At 41.9% G+C, this 19,554-nt stretch overlaps 1 protein-coding gene across 4 annotated transcripts in view; it reads right to left on the reverse strand.

Moving 5' to 3' along the window:
* LOC115123851 (phosphatidate cytidylyltransferase 1-like) overlaps positions 1-19,329 on the reverse strand; it is a 56,470-nt gene extending 37,141 nt beyond the window's left edge. For 2 of the 4 annotated variants that reach the window (XR_010465652.1, XM_065026901.1), the window contains exon 1: positions 19,150-19,328. Coding sequence is in view for 2 of the 4 variants with exons in the window: in XM_065026901.1 (XP_064882973.1) it covers positions 19,150-19,209 (60 nt within the window). In the remaining 2 variants the exon portion in view is untranslated. Of the gene's footprint in view, positions 1-10,487; positions 10,568-19,149 lie in introns of all 4 variants that reach the window. The other 2 variants (XM_065026902.1, XM_065026900.1) reach the window with 2 other exon arrangements.
* Positions 19,330-19,554: the final 225 nt, after the last annotated feature.

A 19,554-nucleotide genomic window follows, 5' to 3' on the forward strand; every position in this document is an offset into this window, starting at 1 on the left:
CATAGTCCCCAAATCCACCAAGCTGCTTACCTATTGCAGATTCAGTCTTCCCAGCCCGGTGCAGTTCTACAATTTTGTTTCTGGTGTCCTTTGACAGCTCTTTGGTCTTGGCCATAGTGGAGTTTGGAGTGTGACTGTTTGAGGTTGTGGACAGGTGTCTTTTATACTGATAACAAGTTCAAACAGGTGCCATTAATACAGGTAATGAGTGGAGGACAGAGGAGACTCTTAAAGAAGAAGTTACAGGTCTGTGAGAGCCAGAAATCTTGGTTGTTTGTAGGTGACCAAATACTTATTTTCCACCATAATTTGCAAATAAATTCATAAAAAATCCTACAATGTGATTTTCTGGATTTTTTCCCTCATTTTGTCTGTCATAGTTGAAGTACCTATGATGACAATTACAGGCCTCTCTCATCTTTTTAAGTGGGAGAACTTGCACAATTGGTGTCTGACTAAATACTTTTTTGCCCCACTGTGCATGAAGACAGGGTAAAGTGACTAGGCATCAGGATAGATAATAATGAGGTATTTGAAGGAAATTCTGTGAACGTTCAATAAAATTCCCTGGTTTTCCAGAAATTCTGGTTGGAGGATTCTGGATTTTATAAATAAAATGTTTTGTGGTTGCATTTAACTGACGAAAATGCTGTTATAAGAGGCTATCAAAGGCCACGGAATGAGAGAAGTGTTACTAGTAATTACCAATTGGGAGGGGGGGGGGGGCATTCTAGTGTATTTTTCCCCCTGTCGTATGTGGGAAATTCCCACTTGGTTACGAATGCACCATATCTCCTTCAGTGTCAGATGCTCACTTGTGACTCTCATAAAGGGGGGTGGGGCATTTCTCCAGGGTAACGTGATGGGCTGTCCCTAAAGTATGAGCAACACAGGGTTCATTGACCAATTCATTGAAAACTTGGTCTTTGGCTTGTTTAAATAGACCCGACAGTTTGAATGGAGGCAAGAGGAAAGTTGGTAATGTGGCACAAGCACTTTCACGAGGTGCTCAAACCTCCTATTTTCAACCACCGAGAATGGTTTTTAGACGCGGATATGCGCCCTAAGACTGTACAGAATGTATTTTAAAATGGAAGAGCCCCGAAAAAAAATGTTCTGCTCAAATTTACTCAAGAGGCATAGCCTATAGTGTTTTTACCTAGTAAATATATATATATTTTTATGTATTCAATCGGGTTCACAGTGCGGACCGAACCGAGGTCCCTGTAGTAACGAACGGTTTGGTACGAATACGTGTACCGTTACACCCATAGTTAACCTGCGAGATAACACAGTCATCCGGAACAACAGGGCCTTTCATGCAAGACTCAGGGTCGAATTCCTCGAAGCAAGGATAAAAGGCCTTTAGCTCGTTAGGGAGTTCTACATCACTGGGCACCTCATAACTCAGAGCTGTAGTACAGTAGGGTAGAGTTCAGAGCTGTAGTACAGTAGGGTAGAGTTCAGAGCTGTAGTACACTAGGGTAGAGTTCAGAGCTGGGGGGTGGGGGGTGAGAGAGAGACAGAAACAGGAAAAGAAAATTGTCTCTCAAAATAACGATAGCTAAAAATCCTCCACGCCAAGAAAAATATGTCACACGAGTCTGTGGAATAAACACCTATGACAACGACCTGAGAGAGAAAGAGACACACACAACGCAAGAAGGGCCTTCTATGCCATCAAAAGGAACATAAAATTAGACATCCCCAATTAGGATCTGTCAAAAAAATACTTGAATCAGTTATAGAACTCATTGCCCTTTACGTTTGTGGTCCAACTAAGACTCGCCAAAACATCCGCGTACAACGTTTAAAAAAAAAACAGTTAATGCACACAGAGAAGAATTTGAAAAATATCTGCTCATGATCAAAATCCAGAAAGGAGTCGTTAAATTCTACAACCACCTAAAAGGAAGTGATTGCCAAACCTTCCATAACAAAGCCATCACCTAGAGAAGGGTCCCCTCTCAGCTAGTTGATTCTGGAGCTCTGATCAAACACATACACACACATTATCTATATTTCCTCCATTATCTCTCATTATCCCTGCACATTGACTAGGTACCGGTACCCACTGTATAAACCTCATCATTGTTATTTTGTGATATTTTAAAATTCTTCTTTTTTTTTTTTAAACTTGGGTTTATAAAATTATTTTAGCAAATATTTTCTGCCTTGTTGGTTAAGGGCTTGTAAGTAAGCGTTTCACGGTAAGGTTGTATTCAGCACATGTGACAAATGACATTTGATTTGAAACAGACTCCACAGAGCCCAAGGACAGCATTACCATTAGACACAACCAAAGCACGAGAAAACAAAAATATTATTATTTTGGATAGATAGAACTACACAAATTTAAATGTTTTTGGCCATAAACAAAAAAGTACACATTGGCAGAATACCTGACCAGGGCAGACAAGATTTACTTAGAATTCAGTGTCATTATTTTGTATTATTTTATAAACATGAAGTCAACTAAAAACAAGAAGAAGTGGATCCAGCAGGGACGCCATCACCAACACTGGACAATAGAGGTGTGGAAAAACATTGCCTGGTCCGACAAATCCCAGTTCCTGTTGCATCATGCTGCTGGCAGGAACAAGGTTTTGCGTGAGCAGCACAAGTCCATGGCCCCATCCTGCCTGGTGTCAACGGTACAGGCTGGTGGCATTGGTATTTTATTTTATTTGACCTTTATTTTACTAGGCAAGATCAGTTAAGAACAAATTCTTATTTTCAATGACGGCCTAGGAACAGTGGGTTAACTGCCTGTTCAGGGGCAGAACGACAGATTTGTACCTTGTCAGCTCGGGGATTTGAACTTGCAACCTTCCGGTTACTAGTCCAACGCTCTAACCACTAGGCTACCCTGCCGGTATAAAGGTGTGGGGAATGTTTTTCTGGCACACGTTAAGTCCCTTGAGATACCAACTGAGCAACGATTGAACACCGCAGCGTATCTGAACATTGTTGCTGACCAGGTGCCTCCTTTCATGGCAAAAGGGTGGCCAACCCGGTACTAGATTGGTGTACCCAGTGGAGGAAAAAGTACCCAATTGTCCTACTTGAGTAAAAGTAAAGATACCTGAATAGAAAATGACTCAAGTAAAAGTGAGTCTCTCAGTAAAATACTGGGAGAAAAAAAAAAAAAAAATCAGTAAAATGTTTTTAAAATATACTTAAGTATTAAATGGAATTGCAATAACATACTTAAGTATCAAAAAGTATAAATCATTTCAAATTCCATAGAGTTTTTTCCCAAATGTTAATAGACGTTTGCTGAAACGCCATCTCAGGTACTAATTCTTTAATTTCCCCAAACCACACAGACATCTTATCAAATTAACACACACCAATCATAATACACACACACACACACACACACACACACACACACACACACACACACACACACACACACACACACACACACACACATCAATCATAATAATGTAATCCCGCCTCAAAATGAAACACACACACACACACACACACACATCAATCATAATAATGTAATCCCGCCTCAAAATGAAACTCTGCACACACACACACACACACACACACACACACACACATCAAATAAATCTAATTTTGTGACAACCGAGATCACACTAATGTGACATATTCAAACCACTACAATCAGAAGCTATTTCAGAGACCAATATGTTGTTGTTTCACTGTATAATTGTGTGTGTACTCGGAGGGGAACACAACAACAACAACAACAACAGCAACAACAACAGCAACAACAACAGCAGCAACAACAACAATGTTTTATATTTCAACATGGTCTGATTGCAAAGTGAACATTAGTGTTTGTGATGAGAGAAATTGAGCTTAGCTTGTCGAACAGTGTCGCATTTCATCTGTACACAAGATATTTTAGTTGTGAAGGTGGTTTGTCCAAATGTTTGTTATAGAATTGCAATCGGAGTGTGAAGAAACACATGTGCCAGTTGTATTGCAGATTTGGTGTCTGGTTCTTCTAAATCAGTTACAGTTTTGGGTCATTGTGCCTTTATGGTCCAGTTTTAGTGAGTTAACAATTGGGAAAAACTGTATTAAGTCTCTCTCTCTCTGTGTGTGTGTGTGTGTGTGTGTGTGTGTGTGTGTGTGTGTGTGTGTAATCTGAGGGAAATATGTGTCTCTAATATGGTCATTTGGCAGGAGGTTAGGAAGTGCAGCTCATTTTCTAACCTCATTTTGTGGGCAGTGTGCACATAGCCTGTCTTCTCTTGAGTGACATGTCTGCCTACGGTGGCCTCTCTCCTTTTAGTTTCTCATGATTTGGTTGGATTCTCTCCATGGCTTCCCTCAACTAAAACCACCCTAAATAAGGAGAGACGATAGATTGCACTCTAAAATTAGCGAAAAGGTCAGAGGCTGAGCCACCAGTCCTAATGAGCAGGGTAAATTGGGAGCGACTTGGGTTGAGGAGGGGACTGTGTGTGTGGTGTGTGTGCATCAGTGTTCGTGTGTGCTGGGTTGAGAGGGGGGGGGTTAGCCGTGACATTGTGCTGTGTCACTGCCGTGTTCAGTGTGTTTGTTCAGTGTGTGTGTGTGTGTGTGTGTGTGTGTGTGTGTGTGTTGAGAAGGGGCGGGGGTTAGCTGTGACATTGTGCTGTGTCACTGCCGTGTTCAGTGTGTTTGTTCAGTGTGTGTGTGTGTGTGTGTGTATCTGGTCTCAGACAGACAAGGAGTCCGTGGTTTCCTTCATGAAAGAGGAGAATCCTACTCAACCTTTAATGAAGGAAGAAGACACTTTGTACGTCCGTAATTGCACCCTGTGCCCTATGTAGTGCACTACTCTAGTCAAACGTAGTGCACTACTCTAGTCAAACGTAGTGCACTATATAGGGCACTACTCTAGTCAAACGTAGTGCACTATATAGGGCACAGGGTGCAATTACGGATGTAATTTTGTCATTTAGGGCGTAGCGCTGAGTGATGAGGAGACACAACCAGGGAAAACCTGCAGACTGGGACACCTAGCACAAAGGGCTGTATATTAGGAGAGATGCTATTGGTTCAGTCTGAAACTTCCTTTTAGATAATAATGAGTAAGACGGCACGGACGGTGGGGGACCCGATCCCAAAACGACAGGGACGGACGGGGGGGACCCGATCCCAAAACGACACGGACGGACGGGGGGGACCCGATCCCAAACGACAGGGACAGGGGGGCTGATCCCAAAACGACAGGGACAGGGGGAGGGGACTTGATCCCAAAACGACAGGGACAGGGGGGAGGGGACCTGATCCCAAAACGACAGGGACTGGGGGAGGGGACCTGATCCCAAAACGACGGACGGGGGGAGGGGACCTGATCCCAAAACGACAGGGACGGGGGGAGGGGACCTGATCCCAAAACGACAGGGACAGGGGGAGGGGACCTGATCCCAAAACGACAGGGACAGGGACGGGGGGACCTGATCCCAAACGACACGGACGGACGGGGGACCCGATCCCAAACGACAGGGACAGGGGGGCTGATCCCAAAACGACAGGGACAGGGGGAGGGGACTTGATCCCAAAACGACAGGGACAGGGGGAGGGGACCTGATCCCAAAACGACAGGGACTGGGGGAGGGGACCTGATCCCAAAACGACGGACGGGGGGAGGGGACCTGATCCCAAACGACAGGGACGGGGGGAGGGGACCTGATCCCAAAACGACAGGGACGGGGGGAGGGGACCTGATCCCAAAACGACAGGGACAGGGGGGAGGGGACCTGATCCCAAAACGACAGGGACAGGGACGGGGGGGACCTGATCCCAAAACGACAGGGACGGGGGGACCTGATCCCAAAACGACACGGACGGACGGGGGGACCCGATCCCAAAACGACAGGGACGGGGGGCTGATCCCAAACGACAGGGACAGGGGGAGGAGACTTGATCCCAAAACGACAGGGACAGGGGGAGGGGACCTGATCCCAAAACGACAGGGACAGGGGGAGGGGACCTGATCCCAAAACGACAGGGACAGGGGACCTGATCCCAAAACGACAGGGACAGGGGACCTGATCCCAAAACGACAGGGACAGGGGACCTGATCCCAAAACGACAGGGACAGGGACGGGGGGACCTGATCCCAAAACGACAGGGACAGGGACGGGGGGACCTGATCCCAAAACGACAGGGACAAGGGGGGGGCTGATCCCAAAACGACAGGGATTGGGGGACCTGATCCCAAAACGACAGGGACAGGGGAGGGGGAGGGGACCTGATCCCAAAACGACAGGGACAGGGGGACCTGATCCCAAAACGACAGGGACAGGGACGGGGGGACCTGATCCCAAAACGACAGGGACAGGGAGGACCTGATCCCAAAACGACAGGGACAGGACCGGGGGACCTGATCCCAAAACGACAGGGACAAGGGGGGGCTGATCCCAAAACGACAGGGATTGGGGGACCTGATCCCAAAACGACAGGGACGGGGGACCTGATCCCAAAACGACAGGGACGGGGGGGCTGATCCCAAACGACACGGACGGGGAGGGGACCTGATCCCATAACGACACGGAGAGGGCCTGATCCCATAACGACAGGGACAGGGGGGGACCTGATCCCAAAACGACAGGGACAGGGGGGGGGGACCTGATCCCAAAACGACAGGGACGGGGGGGCCTGATCCCAAAACGACAGGGACGGGGGGGCCTGATCCCAAAACGACAGGGACCGGGAGAGGACCTGATCCTACATTAACAGAATGATGCTCAGACATTTAAAATTTCAAACAAAAACCAAATGATTGCAAAGTTAAACCACACAACTATGCACAAGGACTACTTTTAACAATTTCCACTAAAAATGTTACTAAAAAAATAGGCAATTCTCAAATCGTTAGGATACATTTCCCTCTAGAAAATAGCCTATTTAAAAACAAAACTTGATGGTACAATTACAGTATACAGGCTATAGCATAGCCCTAAGATATAGGTCAGTGTTTCCCCTATAGTCATTGCCACCACTCCACCAAAAAATATTTAAAATAATTTGATGAATCCTTATAATCAGACCTTATTGCCATTATCTCAATATAAAATGTCAAATCAGGGAGGTAATGGCTAATTTCTGTCTGAAATAAGTAGTTTACATTTACATTTAAGTCATTTAGCAGACGCTCTTATCCAGAGCGACTTACAAATTGGTGCTTTCACCTTATGACATCCAGTGGAACAGCCACTTTACAATAGTGCATCTAGGTCTTTTAAGGGGGGGGGAGAGAAGGATTACTTTATCCTATCCTAGGTATTCCTTAAAGAGGCGGGGTTTCAGGTGTCTCCGGAAGGTGGTGATTGACTCCGCTGTCCTGGCGTCGTGAGGGAGTTTGTTCCACCATTGGGGGGCCAGAGCAGCGAACAGTTTTGACTGGGCTGAGCGGGAACTGTAGTAGTCTATGTTCAGGAAAACAGAGATGATCAAACAATCTGATATTTGTATTTATTATGGATCTCCATTAGCTGCTGCCAATGCAGAAGCTACTCTTCCTGGAGTCCAGGCAAAATTAAGGCAGTTTATACAATTTTAAAACATTACAATACATTCACAACACACTGTGTGCCCTCAGGCCTTTACTCCACCACATATCTCCATGTGTATATATAGTATGTATGTTATCGTGTGTGTGTGCGCCAATGTTTGTGTTGCTTCACAGTAACCAACTGTTCCATAAGGTGTTTTTTAAATCTGATTCTACTGTTTGCGTCAGTTACTTGATGTGGAATATAGTTCCATGTAGTCATGGCTCTATGTAGTACTGTGGAATAGAGTTCCATGCAGTCATGGCTCTATGTAGTACTGTGGAATAGAGTTCCATGCAGTCATGGCTCTATGTAGTACTGTGGAATAGAGTTCCATGTAGTCATGGCTCTATGTAGTACTGTGGAATAGAGTTCCATGTAGTCATGGCTCTATCTAGTACTGTGGAATAGAGTTCCATGTAGTCATGGCTCTATGTAGTACTGTGGAATAGAGTTCCATGTAGTCATGGCTCTATGTAGTACTGTGGAATAGAGTTCCATGTAGTCATGGCTCTATGTAGTACTGTGGAATAGAGTTCCATGTAGTCATGACTCTATCTAGTACTGTGGAATAGAGTTCCATGTAGTCATGGCTCTATGTAGTACTGTGGAATAGAGTTCCATGTAGTCATGGCTCTATGTAGTACTGTGGAATAGAGTTCCATGTAGTCATGGCTCTATGTAGTACTGTGGAATAGAGTTCCATGTAGTCATGGCTCTATGTAGTACTGTGGAATAGAGTTCCATGTAGTCATGACTCTATCTAGTACTGTGGAATAGAGTTCCATGTAGTCATGGCTCTATGTAGTACTGTGGAATAGAGTTCCATGTAGTCATGGCTCTATGTAGTACTGTGGAATAGAGTTCCATGTAGTCATGGCTCTATGTAGTACATTGTCTGTTCTGGACTTGGGGACTGTGAAGAGACCTCTGGTGGAATGTCTTGTGAGGTATGCATCGGTGTCTGAGCTGTGTGCCAGTAGTTTAGACAGACAGCTCAGTGCATTCAACATGTCAATACCTCTCATAAATAAAAGTGATGAAGTCAATCTCTCCTCCACTTTCAGTCAAGAGAGATTGACATGCATATTATTAATATTAGCTCTCTGTGCACATCCAAGGGCCAACCGTGCTGCCTTTTTTGTGGCACCTGACCACACGACTGAACAGTATTCAAGGTGTTACAAAACTAGGGCCTGTAGGACCTGCCTTGTTGATAGTGTTGTTAAGAAGGTAGAAACTAGGGCCTGTAGGACCTGCCTTGTTGATAGTGCTGTTAAGAAGGCAGAAACTAGGGCCTGTAGGACCTGCCTTGTTGATAGTGTTGTTAAGAAGGTAGAAACTAGGGCCTGTAGGACCTGCCTTGTTGATAGTGCTGTTAAGGCAGAGCATCACTTTATTATGGACAGACTTCTCCCCATCTTAACTACTACTGCATCAATGTTTTGACAATAACAATTTACAATCTAGTGTTACTCCAAGCAGTTTAGTCATCTCAACCTGCTCAATTTCCACATGATTTATTACAAGATTTAGTGAGTGTTTTGTTCCAAATACGATGCTTTTAGTTTTAGAAATATTTAGGGCAAACTTATTCCTTGCCACCCATTCTGAAACTAACTGCAACTCTTTGTTAAGTGTATAGTGTTGAGTCATCCGCATACATAGACACTCTGGCTTTTCTCAAAGTCAAACTGGCATGTCGATAGTAAAGATTGAAAAAAAGCAAGGGGCCTAAAGAGCTGCCCTGGGGAATTCCTGATTCTAACTGGATTATATTTGAGAGGCATCCATTAAAGAACACCCTCTGTGTTCTGTTAGACAAGTAACTCTTTATCCACATTATAGCAGGGGGTGTAAGAACATGACGTTTTTCGAGCAGCAGACTATAATCGACAATGTCAAAAGCTGCACTGAAGTCTGACATTGTTAGTGGAGAATCAATTGATTTCCCTCAGTTATTCTACGCAGATGAATCACTCTCCCTTCTAAAAACGGGCCGTGCGCAGCTTTGTAGGTGGAAACGGAATACACGTGTTCCTGACAGAGTCGGATCTTTCAGGGTCATAATTGGTAATAGCTCCAACCAGTCAAAATCTAGAGCCAAATCCATCGCTAGAAAAACTACTTTTACCGCTCCGTTTGTCCCAGACGCTAAAAAGGTTACTCGCGTAACCACGGTTCTATGAAGTAAACGGCGCATTCAACTCATGTAACCACGGTTCTATGAAGTAAACGGCGCATTCAACTCATGTAACCACGGTTCTATGAAGTAAACGGCGCATTCAACTCATGTAACCACGGTTCTATGAAATAAACGGCGCATTCAACTCATGTCATGTAACCACGGTTCTATGAAGTAAACGGCGCATTCAACTCATGTAACCACGGTTCTATGAAGTAAACGGCGCATTCAACTCATGTAACCACGGTTCTATGAAGTAAACGGCGCATTCAACTCATGTAACCACGGTTCTATGAAGTAGCGCCGCATTCAACTGACTGAGGAAAACATTCTTTCAGATTGTCGCGAGCCCACCAATGACTATGACTGCATTATGCAGTGCACTACAATCAGGGCCCATAGGACTCTGGTCAAAGGTAGTGTACTATATAGGGAATAGGGTGCCATTGGGGAAATATCCAGAGAAAAAGGTCAAGCCTATTGACTGCCAGGTAGGCAGAAAAACATTCAGAAGAACAGAAACCAAAACCACAGATTATTAGGTTCTGGAAAGAAAGAGGAAAACATTGACAAAAAGGGCATCAACGAATATGAAATAGTCTGGAAGCCTAATCACATTCAGCTACTGATTTAGACTTTAGTTTCATGCCGTCAGTTTTTATTTTACCTTTATTTAACTAGGCAAGTCAGTTAAGAACAAATTCTTATTTTCAATGACGGCCTAGGAACAGTGGGTTAACTGCCTGTTCAGGGGCAGAACGACAGATTTGTACCTTGTCAGTGGTTAGCTGCACTCCGGGGTGAAGGTCTTCAAATAGGCACAGATCTAGGATCTGCTTCCCCTCAGTCAATCCTAGTGGTGAGGAATAAAAAATAAAAAAGGGACCTAGGATCAGCGTGTAGGGGGCAACTTCATCTTAGACCTACTGGCTTGACAGTATGTCTGAATGCATTAATGTCTGAATGCATCAATGTCTGAATGCATTAATGTCTGAATGCATTAATGTCTGAATGCATCAATGTCTGAATGCAGGGCCTGAGCATTGCAGAGTCTCCATAGACACGTCTTAAACAACACAGTGAAGGGGAGGGAGAACTGTAACCAGCAGGCCACGGCATATGGTTGACATTGTTTTAATGCTCATCAAACCATTCACTGACTACTCATGCTCTGTGGTTGGGGTTAGGGTTACCATGGTAGCCAAAATAATGGCCGGACCATCATTTTTATACATGACCCCCCTAAGCATGATGGGATTTTAATTGCAATTAACTCAGGAACTACACCTGTGTGGAAGCACCTGCTTTCAATATACAGTACTTTGTATCCCACATTTACTCAAGTGTTTCCATTATTTTGGCAGTTACATGTATGTATGCATGTACAGTACCAGTCAAGTTTGGACACACCTACTCATTCAAGGATTTTTCTTTATTTTTACTATTTTCTACATTGAAGAATAATAGTGAAGACATCAAAACTATGAAATAACACATGGAATCACATAGTAAACATATATTTTTGATGACAGCTTTGCACACTCTTTGCATTCTCTTAACCAGCTTCACCTGGAATGATTTTATAACAGTCTTGAAGGAGTTCCCACATATGCTGAGCACTTGTTGGCTGATTTTCTTTAAAATAATATATATATTTTGAACACTCTTTTAGTTACATGATTCAAATATGTGTTATTTCATAGTTGTGATGTCTTCACTATTATTCTATAATGTAGAAAATATTACAAATAAAGAAAAACCCTGGAATGAGTAGCATCAGCTACTCTTCCTGGGCTCCACATGAAACATGACATCATACAGAACATTAATTGACAAGAACAGATGTTACCATAGAAACCAGTTAGCAGAAGATGGCCCAATTGAACTGCGTTCTGTGCTGTATCCAAACTTTTGACCGGGAGTGTAACTTGACCTTTCTTCCATCCATTGTGAGAGGACATCCAACCTTCCAATTAAATGGCAATGCATTTCTTAGCCGCTTTAAAAACGCTAGGTTACACCGTTTCTTCAGATAAGTCTCTAGTATCAACATTTCCATAGCAAACAAAAACAGGGAGAATCTGTAGACATGCTGAGATAAAATAACCATCTTTGCCAGAATTCAGTCAACCTTCACAAAGACCATAACAAATATGTCCCATTTCTGCTTGACACCGCCCGATAAATCATTTAATTTCTGAGGGCATGATATTCAGATATTCAGTTTCACTGGCATATACAATGTTCTATCGATGGTCTCAAACTGCAGTCATTTATGTCTGAGATGATATGAACATGACTGGGCATTCAAACATAGCTGTATCTATTCATCATCATCATCATTATCAATAGTGTCTCCCAGGTCTTCTTCACATATTGTTTTACATGTTTTGTGTCATCAGGAAAAGTCTCTATCAACCCTTGATACAGTTTAGAAATCAACTTTGGAGGTTTGTCAGACTCCCTTAAAATAGTTTTAATCTTTGAAGCATCTGGCTTGTCCAGTGTTTGCTGCACAGAGAGAATAAAGTGTTGTATCTGCAAATATTCACCTCCTCTCCATCACAGACTGGTCTTCCCTGGCTGCCTGACCCTGCTGAGACCCCTGTCGCCATCTGATCCTCATAAGATGAGGCATGACAAAGAATTATATTGCTGTACATTTTTACATTATATTATATGAGAATATAATTAATGGTTCAATAATTGAAATGACCATTATTTCAAGATCCCAGACTGTAGCCTACCGATGGTGTCAAGAAGGAACTTTGTATCCATTCACTGGTATTGTTAATAAATTGCAAGACTCATCTGAGCTCCGTAGACTGGTCTTCCCTGGCTGTCTGACCCTGCTGATACCTCTGTCACCATCTGATCCTGGTAAGACACGATGAGCATAGTGTTGTGTACTGACTGGGCACCATGACAGTGAAGTCTGTAGAGCTGTTTTTTGAAGTGTACCTATGATGAAAATTACAGGCCTCTCATCTTTTTAAGTGGGAGAACTTGCACAATTGGTGGCTGACTAAATACTTTTTTCCCCCACTGATCACCCCCAAAGCCAATTCCTCATTTGGTAGTCTTTCCTTCCAGTTCTCTGCTGCCAATGACTGGAACGAACTGCAAAAATCTCTGAAGCTGGAGACTCATATCTCCCTCACTAACTTTAAGCACCAGCTGTCAGAGTAGCTCACAGATCACTGCACCTGTTTACAGATGGGCTATGTACCTACCTCATTCCCATACTCTATTTATTTATCTTGCTCCTTTGCACCCCAGTATCTCTACTTGCACATTCATCTTCTGCACATCTACCATTCCGGTGTTTAATTGCTATATTGTAATTACTTCGCCACCATGGCCTATTTATTTCCTTATCTTACCTCATTTGCACTCACTGTATATAAAACTTTTTTTTTTTTTTTCTACTGTATTATTGACTGTATGTTTGTTTTACTCCATGTGTATTATTGACTGTACGTTTGTTTACTCCATGTGTATTATTGACTGTACGTTTGGTTTACTCCGTGTGTATTATTGTGTACGTTTTGTTTATATTATTGACTGTACGTTTTGTTTACTCCGTGTGTATTATTGACTGTACGTTTTGTTTACTCCGTGTGTATTATTGACTGTACGTTTTGTTTACTCCGTGTGTATTATTGTACGTTTTGTTTACTCCGTGTGTATTATTGTACGTTTTGTTTACTCCGTGTGTATTATTGTGTTTTGTTTACTCCGTGTGTATTATTGACTGTGTGTTTTGTTTACTCCGTGTGTATTATTGACTGTGTGTTTTGTTTACTCCGTGTGTATTATTGTATGTTTTGTTTACTCCGTGTGTATTATTGACTGTACGTTTTGTTTACTCCGTGTGTATTATTGACTGTATGTTTTGTTTACTCCGTGTGTATTATTGACATTGTGTTTTGTTTACTCCGTGTGTATTATTGACTGTATGTTTTGTTTACTCCGTGTGTATTATTGACTGTATGTTTTGTTTACTCCTATATTGTGACATTCAATATACAGTACTTTGTATCCCACATTTACTCAAGTGTTTCCATTATTTTGGCAGTTACATGTATGTATGCATGTACAGTACCAGTCAAGTTTGGACACACCTACTCATTCAAGGATTTTTCTTTATTTTTACTATTTTCTACATTGAAGAATAATAGTGAAGACATCAAAACTATGAAATAACACATGGAATCACATAGTAAACATATATTTTTGATGACAGCTTTGCACACTCTTTGCATTCTCTTAACCAGCTTCACCTGGAATGATTTTATAACAGTCTTGAAGGAGTTCCCACATATGCTGAGCACTTGTTGGCTGATTTTCTTTAAAATAATATATATATTTTGAACACTCTTTTAGTTACATGATTCAAATATGTGTTATTTCATAGTTGTGATGTCTTCACTATTATTCTATAATGTAGAAAATATTACAAATAAAGAAAAACCCTGGAATGAGTAGCATCAGCTACTCTTCCTGGGCTCCACATGAAACATGACATCATACAGAACATTAATTGACAAGAACAGATGTTACCATAGAAACCAGTTAGCAGAAGATGGCCCAATTGAACTGCGTTCTGTGCTGTATCCAAACTTTTGACCGGGAGTGTAACTTGACCTTTCTTCCATCCATTGTGAGAGGACATCCAACCTTCCAATTAAATGGCAATGCATTTCTTAGCCGCTTTAAAAACGCTAGGTTACACCGTTTCTTCAGATAAGTCTCTAGTATCAACATTTCCATAGCAAACAAAAACAGGGAGAATCTGTAGACATGCTGAGATAAAATAACCATCTTTGCCAGAATTCAGTCAACCTTCACAAAGACCATAACAAATATGTCCCATTTCTGCTTGACACCGCCCGATAAATCATTTAATTTCTGAGGGCATGATATTCAGATATTCAGTTTCACTGGCATATACAATGTTCTATCGATGGTCTCAAACTGCAGTCATTTATGTCTGAGATGATATGAACATGACTGGGCATTCAAACATAGCTGTATCTATTCATCATCATCATCATTATCAATAGTGTCTCCCAGGTCTTCTTCACATATTGTTTTACATGTTTTGTGTCATCAGGAAAAGTCTCTATCAACCCTTGATACAGTTTAGAAATCAACTTTGGAGGTTTGTCAGACTCCCTTAAAATAGTTTTAATCTTTGAAGCATCTGGCTTGTCCAGTGTTTGCTGCACAGAGAGAATAAAGTGTTGTATCTGCAAATATTCACCTCCTCTCCATCACAGACTGGTCTTCCCTGGCTGCCTGACCCTGCTGAGACCCCTGTCGCCATCTGATCCTCATAAGATGAGGCATGACAAAGAATTATATTGCTGTACATTTTTACATTATATTATATGAGAATATAATTAATGGTTCAATAATTGAAATGACCATTATTTCAAGATCCCAGACTGTAGCCTACCGATGGTGTCAAGAAGGAACTTTGTATCCATTCACTGGTATTGTTAATAAATTGCAAGACTCATCTGAGCTCCGTAGACTGGTCTTCCCTGGCTGTCTGACCCTGCTGATACCTCTGTCACCATCTGATCCTGGTAAGACACGATGAGCATAGTGTTGTGTACTGACTGGGCACCATGACAGTGAAGTCTGTAGAGCTGTTTTTTGAAGTGTACCTATGATGAAAATTACAGGCCTCTCATCTTTTTAAGTGGGAGAACTTGCACAATTGGTGGCTGACTAAATACTTTTTTCCCCCACTGATCACCCCCAAAGCCAATTCCTCATTTGGTAGTCTTTCCTTCCAGTTCTCTGCTGCCAATGACTGGAACGAACTGCAAAAATCTCTGAAGCTGGAGACTCATATCTCCCTCACTAACTTTAAGCACCAGCTGTCAGAGTAGCTCACAGATCACTGCACCTGTTTACAGATGGGCTATGTACCTACCTCATTCCCATACTCTATTTATTTATCTTGCTCCTTTGCACCCCAGTATCTCTACTTGCACATTCATCTTCTGCACATCTACCATTCCGGTGTTTAATTGCTATATTGTAATTACTTCGCCACCATGGCCTATTTATTTCCTTATCTTACCTCATTTGCACTCACTGTATATAAAACTTTTTTTTTTTTTTTCTACTGTATTATTGACTGTATGTTTGTTTTACTCCATGTGTATTATTGACTGTACGTTTGTTTACTCCATGTGTATTATTGACTGTACGTTTGGTTTACTCCGTGTGTATTATTGACTGTACGTTTTGTTTACTCCGTGTGTATTATTGACTGTACGTTTTGTTTACTCCGTGTGTATTATTGACTGTACGTTTTGTTTACTCCGTGTGTATTATTGTACGTTTTGTTTACTCCGTGTGTATTATTGTGTTTTGTTTACTCCGTGTGTATTATTGACTGTGTGTTTTGTTTACTCCGTGTGTATTATTGACTGTGTGTTTTGTTTACTCCGTGTGTATTATTGTATGTTTTGTTTACTCCGTGTGTATTATTGACTGTACGTTTTGTTTACTCCGTGTGTATTATTGACTGTATGTTTTGTTTACTCCGTGTGTATTATTGACATTGTGTTTTGTTTACTCCGTGTGTATTATTGACTGTATGTTTTGTTTACTCCGTGTGTATTATTGACTGTATGTTTTGTTTACTCCGTGTGTATTATTGACATTGTGTTTTGTTTACTCCGTGTGTATTATTGACATTGTGTTTTGTTTACTCCGTGTGTATTATTGACATTGTGTTTTGTTTACTCCGTGTGTATTATTGTATGTTTTGTTTACTCCGTGTGTATTATTGACTGTACGTTTTGTTTACTCCGTGTGTATTATTGTGTTTTGTTTACTCCGTGTGTATTATTGACTGTACGTTTTGTTTACTCCGTGTGTATTATTGACTGTATGTTTATTGACTGTACGTTGTTTACTCCGTGTGTATTATTGACTGTATGTTTTGTTTACTCCGTGTGTATTATTGACTGTATGTTTTGTGTGTATTATTGACTGTATGTTTTGTTTACTCCGTGTGTATTATTGACTGTATGTTTTGTTTACTCCGTGTGTATTATTGACTGTATGTTTTGTTTACTCCGTGTGTATTATTGACTGTATGTTTTGTTTACTCCGTGTGTATTATTGTGTTTTGACTGTATTATTGACTGTATGTTTTGTTTACTCCGTGTGTATTATTGTGTTTTGTTTACTCCGTGTGTATTATTGACTGTATGTTTTGTTTACTCCGTGTGTATTATTGACTGTATGTTTTGTTTACTCCGTGTGTATTATTGACTGTACGTTTTGTTTACTCCGTGTGTATTATTGACTGTATGTTTTGTTTACTCCGTGTGTATTATTGACTGTATGTTTTGTTTACTCCGTGTGTATTATTGTGTTTTGTTTACTCCGTGTGTATTATTGACTGTATGTTTTGTTTACTCCGTGTGTATTATTGTGTTTTGTTTACTCCGTGTGTATTATTGTACGTTTTGTTTACTCCATGTGTAACTCTGTGTCGTTGTACGTGTCAAACTGCTTTGCTTTATCTTGGCCAGGTCGCAATTGTAAATGAGAACTTGTTCTCAACTAGCCTACCTGGTGAAATAAAGGCGGAAAATAAATATATATATATATCACTATATAACACTTTTTTTAGGTCCCACTGGCTGCCCCAACACATAATGACATGAAAGTAAATTCTGACAGTGTAAAAGGCCCTCAGGTTGAAGGTCCTAAAATGATGTATTCTAAACCAATTTGAAGAGAAACATTGTTTTTGATAAGATTAAAGATTCTCTCATGGGACACTATTTAAAAAAAAATTGGGGTCCCCACATGGGTCCCGGACCCCAAGTTTGGGAACCACTGTACTACTGTACTAACCTCTCTCCCTGCTTGTTTCAATGCTTCCTCTCTGTGTGTAGAACCTCTATCCCTGCTTGCTTCAATACTTCCTCTCTGTGTAGGACCTCGCTCTCTCTGTGTAGAACCTCTCTCCCTGCTTGTTTCAATGCTTCCTCTCTCTGTGTAGAACCTCTCTCCCTGCTTGCTTCAACGCTTCCTCTCTCTGTGTAGAACCTCTCCCCCTGCTTGCTTCGTCTCTCTGTGTAGAACCTCTCTCCCTGCTTGCTTCAACGCTTCCTCTCTCTGTGTAGAACCTCTCCCCCTGCTTGCTTCGTCTCTCTGTGTAGAACCTCTCTCCCTGCTTGCTTCAACGCTTCCTCTCTCTGTGTAGAACCTCTCCCCCTGCTTGCTTCGTCTCTCTGTGTAGAACCTCTCTCCCTGCTTGCTTCAACGCTTCCTCTCTCTGTGTAGAACCTCTCCCCCTGCTTGCTTCGTCTCTCTGTGTAGGACCTCTCTCCCTGCTTGCTTCGTCTCTCTGTGTAGAACCTCTCTCCCTGCTTGCTTCAATACTGCCTCTTTCTGTGTGTCTCCTTTGCCTCCTTCATTGCAGTCTGACTCTCCACTGTCCGTCTCACTACTCTCTGTAAAGCAACGTTATTTTGTTATGATAACTTATAGTAGCCCACATTTATGATTATAGCTAGCTTAATTTCAGTCAACTACTCCTGCTGAGGTCAGGCTCTGTACAACGTTAGCTTCATCCTTCCAGACAGTTAGTTAGAATTAATTACCTGGCTTCTAGCTAGACATATGACTGAAATTCCAGAGACTATTTACCAGTTGTACACTTAATCTCCATGAGTCAGGTTTTTTTTTTGATTAGGGGATGTCTGTTGACACAAAAGGAGTCGAGGGATGTAACCCCCCCCCCACACACACTTACTATAGCAGTTTTGCACAGATCCATACAACTATGGGTGCTTCCACAGGCTAGATAGATCATTTGGTTAATTGCCTCTTGTCTTCCATAAACCAACCCTGACCTTATCAAGGTGTGTGTCAATTTAACATTTTTATTTATTCCTGAAATGCATTTCTCGCTGATATGAAAGATATGGTCCTTATGCTTCCAAAAGCGTACAGTAAATGATACCGTACCATAAAATGTTCAGACCGAAACGTCGGGGGATCTTAACCTTACAGAAGACACCTTCGCCCGGTGACTTGTGTGTGTGAGCTGAGAGTCTCGATACTAGCATGTTAGATAGCAATGTGTGGCTGTCAGGCAAGTCTTCAGGGAAACAGATATAACACCACTATTTGCTAAAAATTGAAATTTTACAGGAGAAAATAAGAAGTTCTGAAATAAATGCAGATATGACAATATAAACATTCACAAGAGCCATTTCGCTCGCTAATGTTGAATATTGACCATGATTTGGCCAATGTTAGTTAAATTAGCAAGCTATGGTAATTATCAATGGATAAGGTCAAGTTGTCCGTCGTTGTCCCGCTAAGTACAACAACTTTAACACGCGACAAGAGACAAAACACCTATTTTCACTTAGTCCTGTGTCTTACCATGTTTCCACTAACGCTGTCGGGATCCGCTCCTCTTCCTCTCATCCTTAACTCAGTCATGTCTTTCTCCTTATAGTTAACTCAACACGTTAAAAACGACCCTGGAATAAAAACAAGAAGTTAAGAGGATTTTCGGCTATCATTGAAATAACCGTCCGTTTCTGCAATATTGATGTATATTGTGACAGATCATTAACAAAAAAGTAGGAACCTTCTCTCAACCGAATGTGTTGCATTTGTTTAACGCCGCAGTTGTTTGGTGGCGCTGCGGTGAACCAACAGCCTATCCCGAACGACCGGTCTATCCGAACAGCCTATCCCGAACGACCAGTCTATCCGAACAGCCTATCCTGAACGACCAGTCTATCCGAACAGCCTATCCCGAAGTCTCTTTCTGACTGACTC

Source organism: Oncorhynchus nerka, linkage group LG13, assembly GCF_034236695.1.
Source record: "Oncorhynchus nerka isolate Pitt River linkage group LG13, Oner_Uvic_2.0, whole genome shotgun sequence".
Taxonomy (NCBI): domain Eukaryota; kingdom Metazoa; phylum Chordata; class Actinopteri; order Salmoniformes; family Salmonidae; genus Oncorhynchus; species Oncorhynchus nerka.